Here is a 20705-nt window from a genome sequence, read left to right on the forward strand (position 1 = left end):
TTTATTAGTACAGTACTAACAATGATAACTCTATTTCTAACATTATCTCTTCATCAACTAAAGTAAAAGCTGGTCTGATCTCGGATCTTTTTTATAGTCACTATTTAAATACAGGATAGACAGTGGAACATTTTAAGTTTTAAAAGTACCTTATGCCTGGTATATAGAACAATTTCATTAGAATTTATTTTTCAGTACAATGTACTGTATATCCTTTCTTAAAGTTGGGTTCCTACTGAGTTTTAACTTAACAAATGTGTAAAACCAGTCTTTCTGATAACCTGATATGCCATCTAGCTGATATCATATCTCTATATAATTTCATGCACATTGAATTTCATGGAATTGATAGTGTGTTAATTAGGTGTAAGTCCACTAAGTTCACTCACGTAAGTGAGTAACTCATGAATATAAAACCCTATTTGTGAATAGTTATAATAATATTTATTTGGATCGAGGCACACATGTGTAGATGGTGCTTCCACACAATTACAAAATCTGAACAACAAAATTACGCAAAAACTATACAAAAACAATGGAAATGGAAACTAAAAAACATTTTTCATATTTGATTATGAACTTTTGTGCTCAACATAAAATTTGATGGACACATATTGCATTTTGCGTTGTGTAAAGTCATGTATAAAAGAATACATTTTGATAACTGCTAGTTTTGTTTACTAAGAAAACACTTTATAAGAACATTTTAGGAACTTTTATGCCAAACATAACATTTGATGGGCACATTTTGCATTATATTAAGTTGCTATTACAGTGTATAAGTATTGTAAAGATTTTTAAAAAATAAATAAATAAAAGATATATTTTAAAATACTTTCAAAAAAAAAGGTAGAATTTTAAATACGACAGACTACCATATCTATCTTATCTAATGTTGACTTGTAGTAATATAAAGACAAAAATACAATACAATGGCAAATAGTATCGAAAAAGTATAAAATTCTTTAAAAAAAAAATGGCTACCAAATCTAAACAAATTTAGTCCCAAAACAACTTTTTGTGGAGGATCCCTGAACAGGTTAGCAGGGCATCCATTCGTGGCAAGCATTCTGATTGGTCAAAAGATTAAGAGGCAAGATGTCTTGAATTACATGACATTCTTTTGGGTAACAAGTTCTCCTAAGTATTGAGTGCGGTTACCATGGTTTCACCCTCTAATTTGCATACAACACTCAGTAGCATTTTGTGGTAATTTTTAATATCAAAATAACTTTAGGCTTCTGAGCCAGATAATATCTTATAAATGCTAGGAATTAAAGCGGCTGGTTTTTGATGTTGAGGAGCACATGGAGTGCTGATAGTTTTACCTTAGGAAAAGGTGAAGTGTTAGTTAGTTACAGAGATCCTTGTTTCATTTGTTGAATTTAATATCACAGCTGCAAATAAGGCACAGAATACATGGAAAAATATATGATAACCTCTGCCTAACCAAATGATTTAATTGAATAACTCATTTCAATAAACATAACAAATTCAAAATTTTATTTTAAATTTATGTCAGTATTAAAGCAAAATGGTATATCATCTCTTTTTATGGAAAGATGTACAAAAACAAGCAAACAACTTGATATCAATGATCAAAATATACATTATTAACATGTTTAATATGTTTTTATTTCAAGAAATAAGTATATATCTACTATTATATAACACCTAAATAAATTCCTGTCATTTGATTGGACGAATGTGGGTCACATGGCGTGCAATAGTACGCACTATTCAACGATCGTTAAATAGTACTTTTTGAAACATTTTTGTGTACGAAAAAAAAAACGTCTCGCGGATGAAAAAAAATCTAGTACACAAATTATCCTATGATATGGCTATGTACTGTGAAATACAACAGCGCCACCTGTCGTCTGGTCTGAGTTTCATTTGTAAACACCACCGCGAGATATGCAACAGCAGCAGATATTTGTGTACGATTTGGACATTATGTACTAATTTCATTCAAAAAGGCATTTAAATTAGCTTTAGATCGTTTTTAGAATTTTGATTAATTAATGGGGACATCCCTACAGGACGTGGAATTGTTGGAAAAACCATAATTAGCTTAGATAAGTTCCAATTGTCTGTCGAAGTTTTGCCTTTCAGCCAAGCTAGTACTAGGCTACTAGGTCTAGCCTAGGCCATGCTAGTATTAGGCTAGGCCTAGCCTAGGCGTTTTAGCCTTGCTAGGCCTAGGATTGTTTGGTCGTTTGTTGACATAATTAACACAAAAGTAGGTGTGTTTACGAAATCCATATAAATATAACATTTAATATAAAATTATTTAAAACGAAATGTTACTGTTTTTAATCAATGTGTGTGAATGAAATGTAGTAAACTTTGGCTAGGGCTACCTTTTATTTGATTCAAATAACTAGAATTTATTTAGATGTTATATAAAACAAATAATGAATGTTTTGTATTCGTGTAATGGTACAAATAATGGCACTTGGTGAATGATGAAAGGTTATATTTCAACTCGGCTCATCGCCTCGTTGAAATATAACCTTTCATCATTCACCTCGTGCCATTATTTGTACCATTACACTCATAAACATTCATTATTTGTATACTATATCTGTCCAAATTAAAGTCTAAAATTCTTAAATCGATTTAAATTTTTATGTGCTTTTAATTAATTAATTTATTTTATTTATTAACAATATTTAACCAGGGTGGCCCAATCAGTCAAAAGGACTGGTCTCCCTTGAGACCCTGGGTACAACAGGGAATAATTTCGCCAGTGTAGCATAGCAAAAAGCTATACAAAACAACCTTCTTGCTACACAATTCTACAATTGTGTAGCAAAATATACTATAGAAAACTATGTTTCTCGACTCAAACATCAGTTTTATTAGCAATATTGCTAAACGAAATTTTAAGATGAAATTTTTCCCTGCAATAGTACATTTTAAACTAAAATATAAAAATAACAGTAAGACAATAGAACTAAACTACAGTAATGCCTTAAAGTTACTTTTGAAAACAATTAAATTACTTGATGATTTAGTTTCTTCAATTAATGTGTTAAAAAGATCAGCACCTTTCCATTTAATTGAATGCGTATAGCACTCTGTTCTACATTTTTCCAGGGAAAGTGATTTGCAACTATTTCTTGTAAAATGAAAATTTAAAATATGATTCTATATACATATATATATCTAAAGAGTTTTAATGTCATGAGGTAATTTCCCGATTGATCGTAATCAAAACGGTACTGGGTTTGGTCTACTAGCGTTCCTGCTCCCAACCAGTACATCCATTCATAGAAGCCTTAATGAAGTAAGCCTACCTGGTGGTGGCCATAGAACGGTCCCGAGATAACGACTATACTGTAATTGGCGATTTTTCGTTGTTGGATGTGGTTGAAATAAAATAAATAAAAATAAATAAAATAAAAATAAACTCTGCTAATACCCAAGACACACTTGGGCTAACCATGTCTGGGGTTCTGAAAAGTGTCTTGTGTGAAATATGTTTTTTAATCTTAATGGTAAATAAAAAGAAATTTGGGAAAATTCAGAGAGTCCGATATTGTGAGAGTTGACTGTATTACTCAGATTAAAAAAAGCTGAAAGCATCAGCATTTATATAAATCTGACCAGGCTTTTGAGTTTGAGAATTTCTTTCATTAATATTATCACACTACACATGGAAAAAACAAAAACAAAATGACCTTTAACCCACTGCCTTCTAATTGAAATCGGACCCTACTTGATTTCTTGAAAAAGATAACTCACAGTGGTACACCTCACTAAAAAGGAATTTTTGTGGTTTTTGTGTCACAACAATTTACCATCTACTCTGCAAAAGTTTTTAAACACTGATCAATATGATCTTCAGTATTTGGGTTTCATGCATTTATTCATTCATTCATCAGTGGAAAAATATTCCATTTATTGTCATTTGCATATAAAATATACATAGAAATTATGTTTCCTCTGAGATATACAAAAACAGATAAAAACAAAAAATAATTACAAAGTGTCACATCACTCTTGTACAGTATACTGACAAGCATTGAGTGCCAGAATGGCAGCTGGATAAAAGCTGTTACAAAACCTATTTTTACAAGAGATGATGCTACTAGCGCTACGCAACACCTCAAATACATTATGCATGAAAGTTTGTTATTGTTGTACACATTGCAATTGAATGCATACATAATGGGTCATCAAATTGACTGAAAATGTACCGGGCAGGTTTTAAACTTGAAAACCGCCTGGAGTAGGTTGGGAAGATAATGTTAGTACGATGGAAATCAAGTCAACTGTAATGATGTTCTTACCCTGGTATGGGATGGTGCATATGAGGCTCCAAATGGTACCTTCCTTCGTGGGTCCTTGAATCCACTGGTATTGGGGGATGATAAGCGTAGTGTCCTTCTATAGCAGCTGCAGGAACACCTATAACACACGAAAAAGACAAAATATATTGATAAACTTGTAAATAAAAAAAGATTCTCTTCTCTTTCCTGCAACTTACCTAATAAACTCAGGATGCATAGCTGACTTTTGTCAACCATATGAAGAAATCTTTTAAATTGAATTAAGTTGTTAACCCACAAAATTCTGACAGCACTAAAAATAATTCACAATATTAAAAAAAATCAAAGCCATAAAAGTATTTGAATAAACTAAACTAAAGCTTTGTCTACACTATCAAACTTTATGTTACAAAAAAGTGTGATGTGCCCAAATATGGTAGTGATGTGCTTAAATGGTAGTGATATAACATCATGTCCATATACTGTATATAGGCACATCACATAAAGTTTGTGTAAGTGTAAACAAAGCAAAAGTTGCAAAATCCAAAAACAATGAATGAGAACAAACTCTCAATTCATTTCTGTCTTCTTCTTATCAAAGTATACAAAAACTATTCTCATTCTCTGAGATGCATGTATATCCGCATATTTAAATCTCCCTTAATCCCTTTAAATCCTAAGCAATTACTAATCCCCTATGAGGAAGGATGGTTGCCTTTGTTCTAGTTTATACTGGCTATAATGACGATAAATACTTTCTATTCTTTCAAGTTGTGTTGTGCATTAAATTCTTATGTTTGACAATTTCCAGGTTGATGTTGTTAAGTTGGTCCAATCACAGTTTAAGTTTAATCCATCATCATAAACAACATAACCCTCACATACCAATCTAAAGCTCTGTCTACACTATCAAACTAGTGAAAAAAATTGTGATGTGCCTTAATATGGTAGTGATATGGCCTAATATGGTAGTGATATGACATCATCATGTCCATATATGGACATATAACATTTTGTTTTTGTTTCATAAAGTTTGACAGTGTAGAACTAGTAGCTTAATATACTACATACATTCAGAAAAAGTTGCCTGCACTCAAAGATTTTTATTTTAGAATTGATCAATTTTAGCTTCACTCTTTCTAAGAAGAATTTATTTAGCATTTATAATACTTAATAGAAACCCACTATAACTGAATAATACAGTTGTAACATTTCACAGTAATATGTTGAAAGTGACGTGAAATGTTCTATTTACTTATAAGTTATATTGTTCTTATGTAAAAGTGTCCTACAAAAAAACGAAGCTACGGCTTTTTTCTGCAGGATCCTTGTTATCAGTTGTATTGAAATTATGATGTAATTGATGACTAAATAAATGTGGAATAAATGAAATGAATTTTCATTTCAAGTAAAGGAGTAAATTAAAATCTAAACAATTGCTGTGTTTACACCCTTTTCTCTATATTTAAGTCAATTTTGCATTTAAACTTGTTCTTCATTTTCTGGTTTAACTTGTTTAACATGTGTGAACACAATAGTTATTATTACCGACATTAACGAATAATTAACGACACATTAATAAACCAATTTCAAAAGCATTGATATATACAGACCATAGCGGCGGTCCATAGTCAATCCATTGCGAGTGTCAAGGATGTACGTTGGCTGTCCATAGTGAGTAATATGAGGATGATACCGCACAGGACTTGAATCTCTATTAGGTCTTGACGACGAGTGAAGGGGAGGTGGAGACCTACTACTATGGCACTGTCGCTGCGATGTCTTCTCTCTGGTTCCTCTGGGTACAGCAGCTGAGGCTACATCGTCAGAGGATGATGGTGCGGAGTCCTCTACAGGCAGCTTGGTTGTTGGACTTGGTAATTCTGTTAGCTCTGCAAAAGCATGGAGAAATTAGTTTTTTTATATCTATAAAATTATTACCAATATTTCTAACTAAATACATTATTTCTGTAACAGATATAGCCAAATAATAATAATACAAAATACATTAGTATATCTTATTATTTCAAAAATAATAAAATGTTAAAAAAACTATATCAAAAAGATTGTTATCACATTGGATAGAAAAGTACATTTTGTGGAAACTGTGGAATAACATTTTGAATTTCTACATTAGTTAATATACTTATTGTATTGTAATTAATGTAAATCTAATAAAATATATTTTATATTGTACAATTTAGATTTGTCACTTCAATAGAAAAATGTTCTTAATTAATTTGCTTTAATTAATTAGTCGTAAATAATATAAATTAACTTTAAGTTCAATGACCCTTGATGCATGGTTTACAGATAAGTGTAAACTTAGCAAGGACACCTTTTAGTGGTTTGGTAGACTTGAGATTTATGTTTTTCATGGTACACTCATCACCAATATTAAAGTGAAATGCATGGGTGTTGTTTAGAGGTCAAAGACCTAAATATCCTGGTGAAAAACAACTTTTATTATTTAAACCAAAATACAAACAATAGAATTAGTAAAAACAAAGTAGATGAAAGTAAAGACATTCATCAAGAAAAAGAAAATCCTGGACATGAAACTATATTATCTTTAGTCACAAATAAAAGTTTTTACGAAAGGCTAATTAAATGGAAGATTTCAGATTGAATAAGGATACACTATGTTTAAGATGCATTGTCCCCAAAAATATGAAAAATGAAGATTTTAAAATAAAAATCAGACGTTTAATAGGCCATTTTGCAGTTTTATTAAAAGTTATTCACGTTTTTAGAAAATAACCAAACAAAAATAATTATTTCACCTGTAAAAGACAACTTAAACGGTTAATTTTAACCAAAACCCATTGTCTGACAGACAATTTAAGTATTTTTTGCCTTAAATTACATTTTTTTCAGATAAATATATTTTTTCCCCGATGTGACATTAAAATTGCATATTCAACAAAAATTTTTTATATTTTTTTAGGACAATAAAGAACATATTAGTTACTACATGCGATATTAGAACAAATGTGATATTTCAAATTTTCCAAATATCGGACTCTGAAAACCTGTTCCAAATTCTATTTATACTAATATTGATGATTTGGAATAAAACAATTTCTGGTAAAACATATTATTGGGCTAGCAGAAAGGTGTCTGATATAATTGGCTGTACAGTACATCAATAGGTAACAATCACCAAGCAATTCATTCCCATATTAGCTCCTATTATCTACTATTGGAGGAAGCAATAGATTGAATGATGCAATCAAACTGATAATACAGTTAAACTTTAAAGGATGGACCTATAACGATTAAAGGATACAACAAAACAGATATTTACCATTTGCCCATTTAAAACTAAATAAAGCATTTTTTTTATGGACAATTATCATTTGTAGCAAGATCATTTAAATTTAAATGAATTTGATATTTTTAAAAATGTTCTACATCATTTTGTAAATTTCGTGTACAGGTTAAAACTTTGTCCTCTGTTTAAAAGAATAGACCAAATATATTTTTTAAATTAGTGTAACTGTTTTTGGTTTAATAAACTACCGTATATTTCGGTGTATAAGTCGCACCTGTGTATAAGACGCACCCCCAACTGAGAGTAAAATATCGGTATTTTTTATATCGTCGATGTATAAGACGCACCTTATATTTCATCAAAACAATGTTTGTAATCAATATTATTGTGATAATATATTTTGTTATATCTACAACGGCGTCCTTTATTTAGGTTTTTTCTTACCTAGGCTCGGCCGCGCCCAGCCTCAACAAGTTCTTTCTCACTTGTTATTCATGAGTTTCGCCGCAACATCGAGTGCATGACCGTGTGTGTAACACGCACGTGTGTGGGCTAGCCTCGCTCGATCATTTCGAGAGGGCGCACGTTTTCACAGACAATCGTATTCGATTAGTATCTATGTATCCGAGAAGTGTGTACGCTAGGTCCATGCTATAATCACCTGGAGAATATACTAGTCGAATACCGCACACCATGTGCCACCAAAAGAAGGGCTTGCGCTTGGGGTACGGCGATCGTGCGTATAACTACTGTATAAATAAATACTATTCCAATCGTACGACGTAAACGTTTACAAATGAAATTTTATCGGAGCGCCATAATGAACAAATCTTTTCATCATATTTAGTATAACATCATGCTAAAATGACTTGAAAACTAGGCCTAGGCAGAAGCAGGTTGCCGTTACGTTAGTTAGTTACTGTAGCTAGGCCTAGCCTACTCAGGCCTAGCAAACGAGGTGACGATAGCCTAGGCCTATGTACAATCTGTGTGGTGAGGCATTTATGTTCGGTGTATAAGACGCACCCTTAATTTGGAGGTCAAATTTGCGTGTCAAAAGTGCGACTTATACACCGAAATATACGGTATATTATTTTGGATTGTAATTGTTTGTAACTACTGTGGAGTAGCTTTGCGCCAGTTTGTGTAATTTGACAGATGTTTTGCCCTACTCTGACGTAATTTGTACTTTATAGTAAGTACATTGAGAATACTTACAAAATGATACGCAAGTAATATTCTGTTTAATTAGAATACTGTAGTATCTACAGTATAGCTACAAAAAAACAACTCAAATGGCTATTTAGAATGAAGAAAGAGATAAACCAAACTGATATGCTTTGCTTGTGACAGATTGAAATAAACAAGCTGCTAGGGTTCAACTATGAGAAATGGCTATTCAAGTGATCTAGCTTGAACAATAATAAACATTCAAGTCTTTAGAAGATGATATGTTTAGCAAAACGCTGCTAGGTTCCATTTTGAGTTTAGTAGCACAGTAACATTTTAAGTTTGGTCTGCTACTAGCTAGAGCACAGTTAACATTTTAAGTTTGGTCTGATAGAGAGTTTGGTCTGATAGAGCACAGTAACATTTTAAGTTTGATCTGATAGAGCACAGTAACATTTTAAGTTTGATCTGATAGAGCACAGTAACATTTTAAGTTTGGTCTGATAGAGCACAGTAACATTTTAAGTTTGGTCCAATAGAGCACAGTAACATTTTAAGTTTGATCTGATAGAGCACAGTAACATTTTAAGTTTGGTCTGATAGAGCACAGTAACATTTTAAGTTTGGTCTGATAGAGCACAGTAACATTCAAGTTTGATCTGATAGAGCACAGTAACATTTTAAGTTTGGTCTGATAGAGCACAGTAACATTTTAAGTTTGGTCTGATAGAGCACAGTAACATTTTAAGTTTGGTCTGCAAGAGTACAGTAACATTTTAAGTTTGGTCTGCTAGAGTAAAGTAACATTAAAGTTTGATCTGCTAGAGCAAAATAACATTTTCATTCCAATGACAACCCAAAATATTGAAATGTCTTATAGGTACTTTATCTTTTAGAGTAAATTAAGAATAAGAAGTAGAATATGTTAATATATAGGCGTTATGCTTGTTGCTTATGTGAATGAGTGGCCGAGCGGTTAAGACAGTGCAACCGTAATTACGTAGCCATAACATCGGCAAGGGTTCGAGGCTCACTCACTCCATGGTTCTGGAGGTAGAACGAGTCTTCTCGGATAAGGACTATAAACCGTAGGTCCAGTGTACACATAGCTCATGCGCACTTTAAAGAACCTAGTACATCTTTCGAGACGAGTAGGGGGCTACCCCGGTGTACTAGTCCACACAAACACAGCCACTGTCACACACAGCCACTGTGCAAATTGGGACTGGACCGTTTTAGAGGTGTTTACTAACTGAGTTAGTGAGAAGTCGAATAAATAAAAAAAATTAAAAAATTATGGTGATGTGAGAAGCAAACTAACACTCCATATCAGAAGTTAAATTTACTGTACATGACATTTTTAGATAAAACATTTATAAATTAAAAAGAGCTTTATGTATCTTCAAACATCTGTAACTTGACCATGGAATAGTGTGAGCCCTGTGTTGTTGAAATGAATAATAAAACCTTCATACCAATCAAAACAAACAGTACATGAATGATAGACTGGCGTTGATATACAGATCCAAATCTTTTTTTTAGTCCAGCATGTAAGTATGTTATGACAATGCATTATAATTCTATGAAAATAATTCTGCTGTGAAGTTAGCTACTACATACAGTAGTTTCAATTTATACAATTATTAAATTGAAAACAAATTTACTAATGTATTGACTTACCGCAATATACTATAGTATTAAGTCACAGAAATAATAAATATTATAATTATTAATATCACCACCAAGTATACATTCCACAGACAACAACAGGAAGAAAGCAAGTGACAACAGATATATTAAATTCCAACAAAAGTGTACAATAACATCCTTTTTGAACAAACTCCAAATGTTTCACTTTCTTCTTCTAGTTAGTTCACCTTTTTAGTTACAAAATCACCTTTACTTCACCTACAATTTACAAGTCTTCCTGCAATAAACTTTGCTTTGTTTTAAAAAGCCACACAATGATGTTTTATTTCAACTTCATTTGGTAATTTAGAAGGCAATCACCTTCATCATCACTCAACCAGGCTCTCTGACTTTTACCCTACAGCCCTCAAATGATGTCTTTCCATCTTCCAGTCAAGTAGGGCCTACAAATAACACACTCTCAACAACTTTTCATCCCTTCATTTGCTCATTAATTCTTTTATTAATTATCAAAAATAACAATTTACAAATTCACCATTATCATCAATATCTAGTTTTTCATCATTCATTTTTGAAATTCTTTTTTGCTTTAAAATATCTTAATTGAAATCCTCCCTCTGGAGTGAAATGGTAGAGTCTAGGGATAAATTGCATGCTGAATAACCATCGCATTTTATTTTCTAATGGGGATTCACAAACTTTAAAAAAATTAAGTATAGCACAAATAATAACCAAATCTTTTGGATTTGTTATTAGTTTAGAATTGAAATATACAAATTCCAAATTTATAAATTAGTTAGGTATGTAAGTTACATTTTTTTTAAAATTTACTTTCAGAAATCTTAAACTAATTGCACCAGTTGGATAATAGACTAGTCCAATGCTCCCATGGGTGAGTGTATTAGTAAAAGATGGCCTATTTTCTTGGTATCTAATCAAATACAAAATGGATGAAATGCACTACAGTATTACACTTTGAGACCACACAGCAAGATGTATAATCTGTCATCAATAATTGTATTTAAAGAATGATTAGTATGTTGCCAATTAATATGATATAAATCATTTTAAAAGTTAAGTATAAAATAAAGTTCTTAAAGATATATTGTCCACTGAAAAAATAATTTGTATATTTTAATGTCACATAACAGTATATTTACTTTGACCAAAAATTGGGTTACAAAAATCATTTACCTGAGAAAACTGTAATTGAAAGCAAAAAATAGTAAAATTGTCTGTCAGACAATTACTTTTTGGTTAAATTTTAACTGTTTATGTTGTCTTATTATAAGTGAAATCACATTTTTTCCTATATAAGTGAATAAATTCATTAATAAATACAAAAAAATCGGATTTTATAAATCTTTATTTTTCATGAATTTGGGGACAATACATCTTTAAAATTGTAAGATTATTTTTTTATAATTTTTTTTTCTTTCTTGTCATTCTGTAAAACCTTATTCTAGTGACGTGTCTGTAGGCCTATATTTATACAGTGAAAGTACACCTAAAATAAAGTGAAGTCTTACCTTTACAGTATTTACTGTAAATATGGGAGTGGCTGTGGTCACTAGTTAAGACAAACATGTCAATTTTGTTTTGATGTTTTAGGCCTACTGATCTCCATAAAATTCAACCACATTCCAACATCCTTGATAATGCAGGTCAGAATAAACTTTAATTAGTCTATTTCTACTTCAGTCCATTGTAAAATTTTGGACAAATATTTTTTGCCATGAATTATAGTTTGGTCTGACCTGAGGTAATATCCATCAAGTAGTAAATTAAACCAATTTTTATTTGTTTTTCATACCTTTTGGCTAAAATTTCATTCCCAAGTATAATCCCTTCTCTTAATTTATGCTAAATATGCACACAAGACTCTCTTCAATTCCATTGTTAAGATGGCTTTCTTTTGCTCATATGCACACAAGACTCTCTTCAATTCCAAGTTGGCTTTCTTTTGCTCATATGCACACAAGACTCTCTTCAATTCCATTTTTATGATGGCTTTCTTTTGCTCATAAAACACCTGAACATAGGCCTATTGAGCTGATTTATGTTATATTTATTCAGGCAAAAGATACATTTTACAAAATATAATACGAATCAACAAATTTAAACAAACACAACGCAAAAGAAAATTTTCATGCACTTTCATATGGTATGCAACATGTTAAGAATAATTTTAAATTTATACAAAAACAATTAATTGATTTTTATTTAAAAAAAAAAAAATTAACATTTAAAAAAAAAATTGTGTTAGTATAATATTTAAAAGTATATACATCTTTCTGCCTTTCTGAAGAATAAAGTCATCTTTAGGTTACAATTAATATTATTACCGTACCTAATTAAAACGCAGAATCCTGGAATCCCTCAATATAATTCTCCCCCACAAAATAATAAAAATCAAATGTTTAATATTTGATTTTTATTATCTCATCAGTTCACATCATTGTTTTGCTGATTGTCGTCGATCGCGCAAATAAACAGCATGCTTTGTGAAAGAGGGTTGCCATACTCTAGAGGTCAAAGTGTGGTCAACAATCAATATTTGTGTTGCAGCTCAAAACTGCTCCGCAATAATCATTTAAAACAAGAAATAATCGGTTAAAACATGCAATGCATTGAGTGTTTTTAATTGGTTATTTCATTTTGCACCGTTTCTGCTGCCCAAAAATAATCGATTATTTCTGCTCAGCAGAAACAGGCCATTAGGCAGCATATCAAGCTCATCTACTTGTTCTGACTGTTATCTACAGACTACATCACCAAACTCAAGTTGCTACAACAATTCAAAGTAACACATGATTGGTCAATTCAGAATAGCTTGGACTGGTCCATTATTTGTAATAGCTTGGACTGGTCCATTATTTGTAATGATTTTATAATAATTATATAAAAACTTTCCTTTTCAGTTATTATACGGTACTCTCCATGATATCATATTGCCTTTAGATTTTGTTCAACTATATTCTTTTAAATTAGCACAAGCCTCCAGAAGATTAAATCGCAACTCTACACCACATGAAGACGATCAGCCAGCAAGTACAAGTAGTGAACATTTCGATGGCGGACCTGAAGCCAAAAAATGTCTGCGAGAACACGAGCTTAAACAACATGATGGTGATAGACAGGATATTCAACAGAATATGACGATTGTTGAAGATCAAAATCAGGCAGAAATTATTGGCAATGAAGTTGAACTTGTCGAAACTCTACCGCAAAATAAAGTTGAAGTCAAAGAAATTCTTCCGCAAAAATAAAGTTGAAGTCAAAGAAATTCTTCCGCACAATAAACTAGCACTGTTATTGACAAGTGACATAGGAAATTTTATTAGTGGCACTTCCAGATGATCAATTAGGATCATGGAAAAGAACGGTCACAACAAGTGATGGAGTGTGGCAAACAAGGGGCGCATATAGTAAGAATTCTACGTACACTGTACGAAATTACATGGATAATTCTTTACTATATGTTGCCCACATGTGCCAGAAAGGCAAAGACACCATTGTGAAAGAGCCTCTTTATGAAGGCACATCAAAAGGGGCAGAGGGGTATGGGGCAGAGGGGTATGGTGCAGAATTTGTTTTTAAACAAGCAAAAGAGGAGGGAATGAACATTGCCGTACACTGGCAAGATGCCGATTCATCATCAATGTCAGTGATAGAACAACATTTTCCAAATTCTGACCGAATGAAGTGCTTAGGTCATGTTGGTAGAGCGCACTTCAATCAACTAAAAGAACTTCAGAAAAAGAAGTTGTTTAGTAAACAATTTAAAGCCAAACATCGGCAGAGCTTTCCAGCAGTTGACACAGTCACTTGTGTTTATGCAAACGAAAATCATAAAACATGCGGATGCATTGGCGATGTATTCATCCGGCAAGCCAGAATTAATCACCGGTGTGCTGCCATACAGGCTGGGAACAATCCCCGTAAATATGGCCAAACATTGAATGATCTTGGGCAGCATCATGCACGTGGCGAACATGTCTGGGAAGGTGGAAAGTGCTCATTCCACCCAGAAAAAACATGTTCATGTGGCAAATGTAAGGGAGATGATGTTGAATGTGAGGGCACGCCATACAAAGGCAAATCCAAGTCTCTTACCTCCCCATTACATGCACTAGGTTATGAGATTGAGTGCAGCGTAAGAGCAAAAGATGCTGCACATGTAAAGCCTGGTTTCCATAAAATCGCTACACGACAGAGCTGTAGCGATTTTAATGGAAACCAGGCTTTATACATACAGAAATGGGGTGAGGAAATTCAAATCTCGTTGAAACCAGTCACAATGTTTTGATCCGATTTCGTGGAAAACATCTCTCATTAAATAGGCTGCACTACATAGTGTCAACCAATCTTGGACTGATACAAAGCTGCATGACCTATTTAAACAAGACCAAAGGTATGGCATACCACTGGATCCTTGATTTATATAAGCGATTAAACCTTCCAATTTTTGATGGGATAGCAGAAAAATTCCTCAAATCAAATCAAGAAAGAGATTACAATGTAAAGAGGAAGAAATCGAATGAGTACAAGCAGAGAAGGATTGCTCTGAAGGTTGCAAGAGTGGAGGAGCAAGAGGCAAGAAAAGCCTGGAATAAGAGACAAAAAGTCAACCACACCTATGGAGATGATGAAAGATAGTGGATCTGCTATTCCAGAAGATGGGAGGTTATCGAATGTGACTATAAATTCTGATGGCAAAAAATGTTCAGCATGTGGGTCGCAAGAACACAAACGAAGAACCCACAAGTCCTGTGCATTTAATAAAATAGAAAAGACAACAACATTCTGTAAACAATTTGATTGGAATCAAGTACTCTCTATAAACTTAGTAATAATTTGAGTTTTGCTAATACTGTGTTAGAATAGCTGACTGTTTATATGTACAGTATTTGTTTATTGAAGTTAATTACTTTTTCACATTTTTTTAACCTATTGCTATTGTTTTGCTTGCACAATTGTTTTTAACAGGTCAGGTCTAGCAGGTAAAAAAAAAACCGTTATTTTTATTGGCAGCAGAAATGGTTACAGAAAATACAGTATAAATTTGAAAATACTATATAAAGTATGGTATTTATTTTGCAGCAGAAACATAGCCTAAAGCAACAACGAAAATGCTTATTTCTTTCTGTTTTTTAAAATATTGTATTACTTTTGTTATTTGTTATATTTTGTATATAATTGTTTAGGTTTACTAAATAGACCTATTGTTAAAAATCATTTTTTTTTCCTTTTAACTTTTATTTTACTTACTGGATGCACCTTTATTCAAGAAGTGTGCCACTGTTTTAAAATGTAGCTTCCAAATCAATGATCATTATGTAATCATTGTTTATATTTGAAAACCAATTAGCACTAATCTAATAGATTATAATTTAAAGGTAGCAAATAGAGCGTGGAGTAATAATTTAGATCGTTCCTTCATGATTGGAGGTTGAACATAAAAAGATTCTGTGGATAAATGTTGGCTAGACAAAAACATTAAATGCCACAATACATTGTTCTATACAGTACATCTGGAAATCTAATCTCAGCAGACAAGTTAATCTTTTGGTATGTGTGCATACTTAAACCAGAGATCTAATAATAATCTTTGGCACACAAAACTAATTTATTTTAACACTCAGTTACAATAGCAAACAAGCCCATCAAAAACTAATGATATAAAGGAAACAAAATATATAATTGATTTCATTTTATTTTTTTAAAGTAGAATGCACTTATGCTGGAAAAACTTCCAATGGCTTAAGGCTAGTTCCACCAGAAAAAAAAAAGAATTAAAAAAGATATATATAAATAAATATTTCAATTAGTCAACAAATAAATAAAAAATGAATAAAAAAAAAGAAAAAAAAAACCAAAAGAATAAAGTAAAAGAAAAGTAGGGCTACAGTACATACAGTAATGAGAACAGAAGAGACAATTGGGACTTAATAATCGTTATGTTTTTCATGAGCATTTATTTAACTGAGTATTTGAGAGTTGAGTTTTCAACGAAAAAGTTAGTTAATGTTTACTATCAAATGAAAGAAGTACATTTTTTAGCACAAAGATACTGTAGATAGACACAAGTATTTGGGATTGATGATAATGAACTAAACTGGGAAAGCAAATCTAACAAACTCCTTACTAAGGTGAATAAGAGAATTTACTTTGTATAATATCAAAGATTTTACAATAAAGTTGACTTGTATCTTGTACAAAGACTTGTACAGATTTTCTGTTGCGCCAAAAGTTTCTAAATATAATTGTTATAACGTTTCTGGGTTTCTAAAATAAAACTTAAATTCACAGATGCTTACCTGTGGTACGTGGTGGCAACTCGGTGATCTTGGAGCCACAGAAGAGCTGCTTCTCTCGGCATTCAGTCTCTAGCTTGATTGGGGAATGTGAAGTCATGATGAGTTAGTAAGCTAAGCCATTCTGACAATCAGGCTGCAATAAAAAAAACATGTTGTTTTCAACTATACTAAAATATAAGCAACTTGCTTCCATTTTTGAAAAGTAGAAATATTATTAGCTACATACATGTTCCATTCAATTTATTATTACCTTCATTAAATAACTACTAATAGTAACAGTACAGTCGTGCCGCTCCTTTAGAGCGTTCAAGAGAACGAAGGCATTAGGAAACTGTATCACGCAGGAGCTTATACTTAATATGGCTGAAAAAATGGGTTTTGGAAACTCGGACTGGGCATGCACACACCCCAAAACATGTCTGGGAAAGGAGAATCTATGAAAACAATCTATGAAAACATTTGCTGATAAATAAATATTGAGATGCATGTAGACAGTAGTTATCGCTGCGTTTTTTGTAAGAAATATTTCATGTTTATCCACACCTCAGATTTTGAATCACTACAGTAATTAGGGTTATAAAAATGTTTTATACAGTATGGAGTTTTTATTTCCTATAAATGTTGATGCTGTGTTAACAAAAAAAAGAAGAAAAGTTTGTTTCATTAAATTCATCTTCTATTGGTCTAATTCAATATTAAATCAGACAATCTTTGTTAATACAGTACACTGTAGCAGATAAAACATTAAATACACAAAAAGTATAGTACAGCAGTTTGAATTGATTATCAATTGGAAATATTAAACTGTTAAACCATTTTATTTTCTATAGAACCTGTTTTAAGTTTCTTTTAAGACTGTTTCAGATTAGAAAATCCTTGAAAATTACCTATATAAAGCAGAAGTTCTTCTGCACTATTGGAAAATATTTATTAGCCAAGTGAAAGCTATTTGCCCAATTAAAGTTAATGTAAATCAGGATAATGTTCTGGCTGCTGTGAGTAAAATAAGAACATGTGATTGGCATAATAAAACAGGCCTACACTGTTACGACTGGTGAGCATTTATATTAACAGCAAAAATCTAGTTACTTTAGTTCAGTATTTTGGGTTAAGCTCTGTCTACACTATCAAACTTTATGTAACAAAAAATGTGATGTGTCCATATATGTCATATCACTACCATATTTGGGTATATTGCTGCCATATTTGGGCACATCACACATTTTTTGTCAGTTTGATAGTGTAGACAGAGCTTTAGAGTTACCAGTTTCAGTAGCCTCAAATTGGACCTAATAAAATTGACCTAAAGTTTCTAATTTATTAAACAAAATGTTTGTTCTTATATTTATTTATTATATTTTTTGAATTTTTGTTTTGCGCCGATTTGTTTCAAGTGTTCTTACAAATTTGTGTGTAGAGAGAACGGTAATATAGGATAGGAATGTGATGAAAAAGTAAAGCATACTCTAGAGGGCCCACTTTAAAAAGTTTAAAAGGATGCTGTGTGAGTGTGACACTTTTCCAGACAAAATTATCCCACTGGTGGAATAACATAAAAAAGACAATAAATACAGACTTGGGGCAAGTCTAGTTCAAATAAGGTAGAGTAATAAAATGTACAATAAGTGCACACATAAATTTGTGTTATAATGCAAGTAGGTTGTTAAAAGTTGGCTGAGTTAATATCCCAGGTGTCACACAATGAATATCAAAATGTGACACTAAAGGTGAATATTTTTAATAAAATTCAATTCACAAACCTGTTTGTGAATATGTACACAATGTAATTTGTAAGATGTGTTTGGTTGTTAAAATGCACTTTATGGCAGGAATGAGAAATGGCAAACTAGGAGAACGCAATACAGGGATTATTCTGACAATCCCATTCCTCCTCCGAATAAAACATAGCTGCCACGAGAGTGTACAAACATAGAGTTGATTTAAGAATATATTTCTCCATGGTTTTTAAGAAAAAATGTACAATTTTACAACAAAACAACATTCAACAAACAATAGTTTAAAGCTGTAAGACTACTATTCTGAAAGTGTAATAATACGATTTTAACTTTTTAGATTTTGAAATGTAACTGTTGTCTTTTTTGACATATTTATGTATCTTTTTAATTGGATTTGCTGACAACCGACATTTCTTTGTTTTTTTTACGAAAACAAATACAGTATGTTGTACTGTATAGGCATTTTAATTACTTTTTATAACTTTCATTATTCATTTTAAAAGTATCTTAATTGTTAGAAAATATTTTAATTTGTATTTTGTCCTGCATTGCGTTCCATACAAATGCAATGTTTTATTTGTCTCCAGAGTAGCAGCAGTCAAGAGTGGTCATCAATCATACCAAAACAGGTTGGTGGGAGCAGATTCATAGCATGGGGCAATGACACACTCTTGTTAGTATTCAATATTTATATTCACTTCCGCTTTTTACACTCCTGAGAAAAATTGTTGGGTTTGTTGATGGTGGTTGTATGTGAATTTATGGACAATCATCAACAATCACCAATAACATTGGAAATAAATGCTTCATCCATTCATAATTTGTTTACTACTACTCTACTCAATATTTATATTCACTTCCGCTTTTGACACTCCTGAGGAAAAATTGGGTTTGTTGATGGTTGTTGTATGTGAATTACTATCCATTATCCATTCCATTCTATCCATTCATAATACAATTCATAAGACGATAACTGATATATTATAATATAACCAGACATACTGTACAAATTTATTTTCTAGTGATTTAAAAAAAAGTACAAAAACCTACATTTTTATTTTTTAGTTTTCAGTTTTAAAAAAATAGTTAAGTTTATTTTTTTTATAAAATCCTACGTGAACTGTAATAACGCTTGAACTAATATTATTATTAAAATATCATGTCAGTTTAGTGCAGAACCCCTATTCAGGGGACATTTTATTATGGGGATACAGTGAAATGATAGCCAGGATAGTGTTCTGCGCTTTTTCTCTGCTTGTTGTTGTTCTATGTAATTTATGCTTTTTGTATTATTTTTGTTTTATTTTTTCTGGATAATAAATGAATATGAATATGAATATGAAATGAACAAGTGAAAATATATATATATACCATACTGCCAACTCATATTCATGGGGGTCCCGAAGGTGTCCCTAAATAGGGGTTCTTTCTAATAAATCAAATACATCTATTGTATTTAAACTTTAACCTGTATTATTAATTCAATCCACTATAAATCTGCCAACAGCAGTGTATGAACAAAACATGTTCAAAATAAGTTTCAGACAAACCACAACTTTTTACTTGTAATACCTGTACCAGTATGTAGCAGACAAAATGTCTAACTTATTCAATTATAACGAAAAACGATCTACATTGCGCTGCTGTCGAGGTCGAAGGTCAGTAATAAAATGTCAAAGTGATACCGGAGTGTAATTATCTGTGTAGGTGCGCCATGTCGGCATCCTTATTAAACTCTGTGATGTTGTATTTAGAAACAAAGTTAAGGAGTGTTCGGTTACATTTCAATCATGACATCATCAGCTCCCCTCTGGAGAAAAGCACAATGCACAGATATAATTTGCTTCTTGACAATATCAGGTGATTCCATTATATTCACAAAAATATATTTATAGAAATATGAAAAAAATATTTGAGCACATAATGTATTCATTTTATTTTCTTAGTTTGGTACTTCTCAGAAAAAATGTTGTTCTGTTTCTATGGATATTTATCAGAAAGAATGAATGAATGAATTATCTTTGTATATACAGTAATATATTAATAATAAATCAAATATTTAATAATTATGTCATGGTATTCAATATGAACTACAATGATAAAAACATGATATCCTATAAATGGTAGTACTGTATGTCTTTAATTATTAAAGCATAGACTTACAAGATGGCAATTGTGCAAATATTTTGATTTATGTAGTAAAGTTTACAAGAACAATTTTCATTAAGTTTGAAGGCACAGCCACAGCTGTTTAACAAAAGTCCATATGGTTTGGCTA

At 31.7% G+C, this 20705-nt stretch overlaps 1 protein-coding gene across 1 annotated transcript in view; it reads right to left on the reverse strand.

The window, feature by feature from the left end:
* LOC140041006 (zinc finger protein GLI3-like) overlaps window positions 1-20705 on the reverse strand; it is a 38160-nt gene that overhangs the window by 11558 nt on the left and 5897 nt on the right. Inside the window, exons 2-4 of the mRNA XM_072087358.1 lie at window positions 16692-16824; window positions 5891-6169; window positions 4299-4416 (exon numbers count right to left, since the gene is read on the reverse strand). Of these exons, the coding sequence (XP_071943459.1) occupies window positions 4299-4416; window positions 5891-6169; window positions 16692-16788 (494 nt within the window). The 5' untranslated portion in view covers window positions 16789-16824. The remainder of the gene's footprint in view (window positions 1-4298; window positions 4417-5890; window positions 6170-16691; window positions 16825-20705) is intronic.

Source organism: Antedon mediterranea, chromosome 2 (genome assembly GCF_964355755.1).
Source record: "Antedon mediterranea chromosome 2, ecAntMedi1.1, whole genome shotgun sequence".
In the NCBI taxonomy this organism is placed as follows: domain Eukaryota; kingdom Metazoa; phylum Echinodermata; class Crinoidea; order Comatulida; family Antedonidae; genus Antedon; species Antedon mediterranea.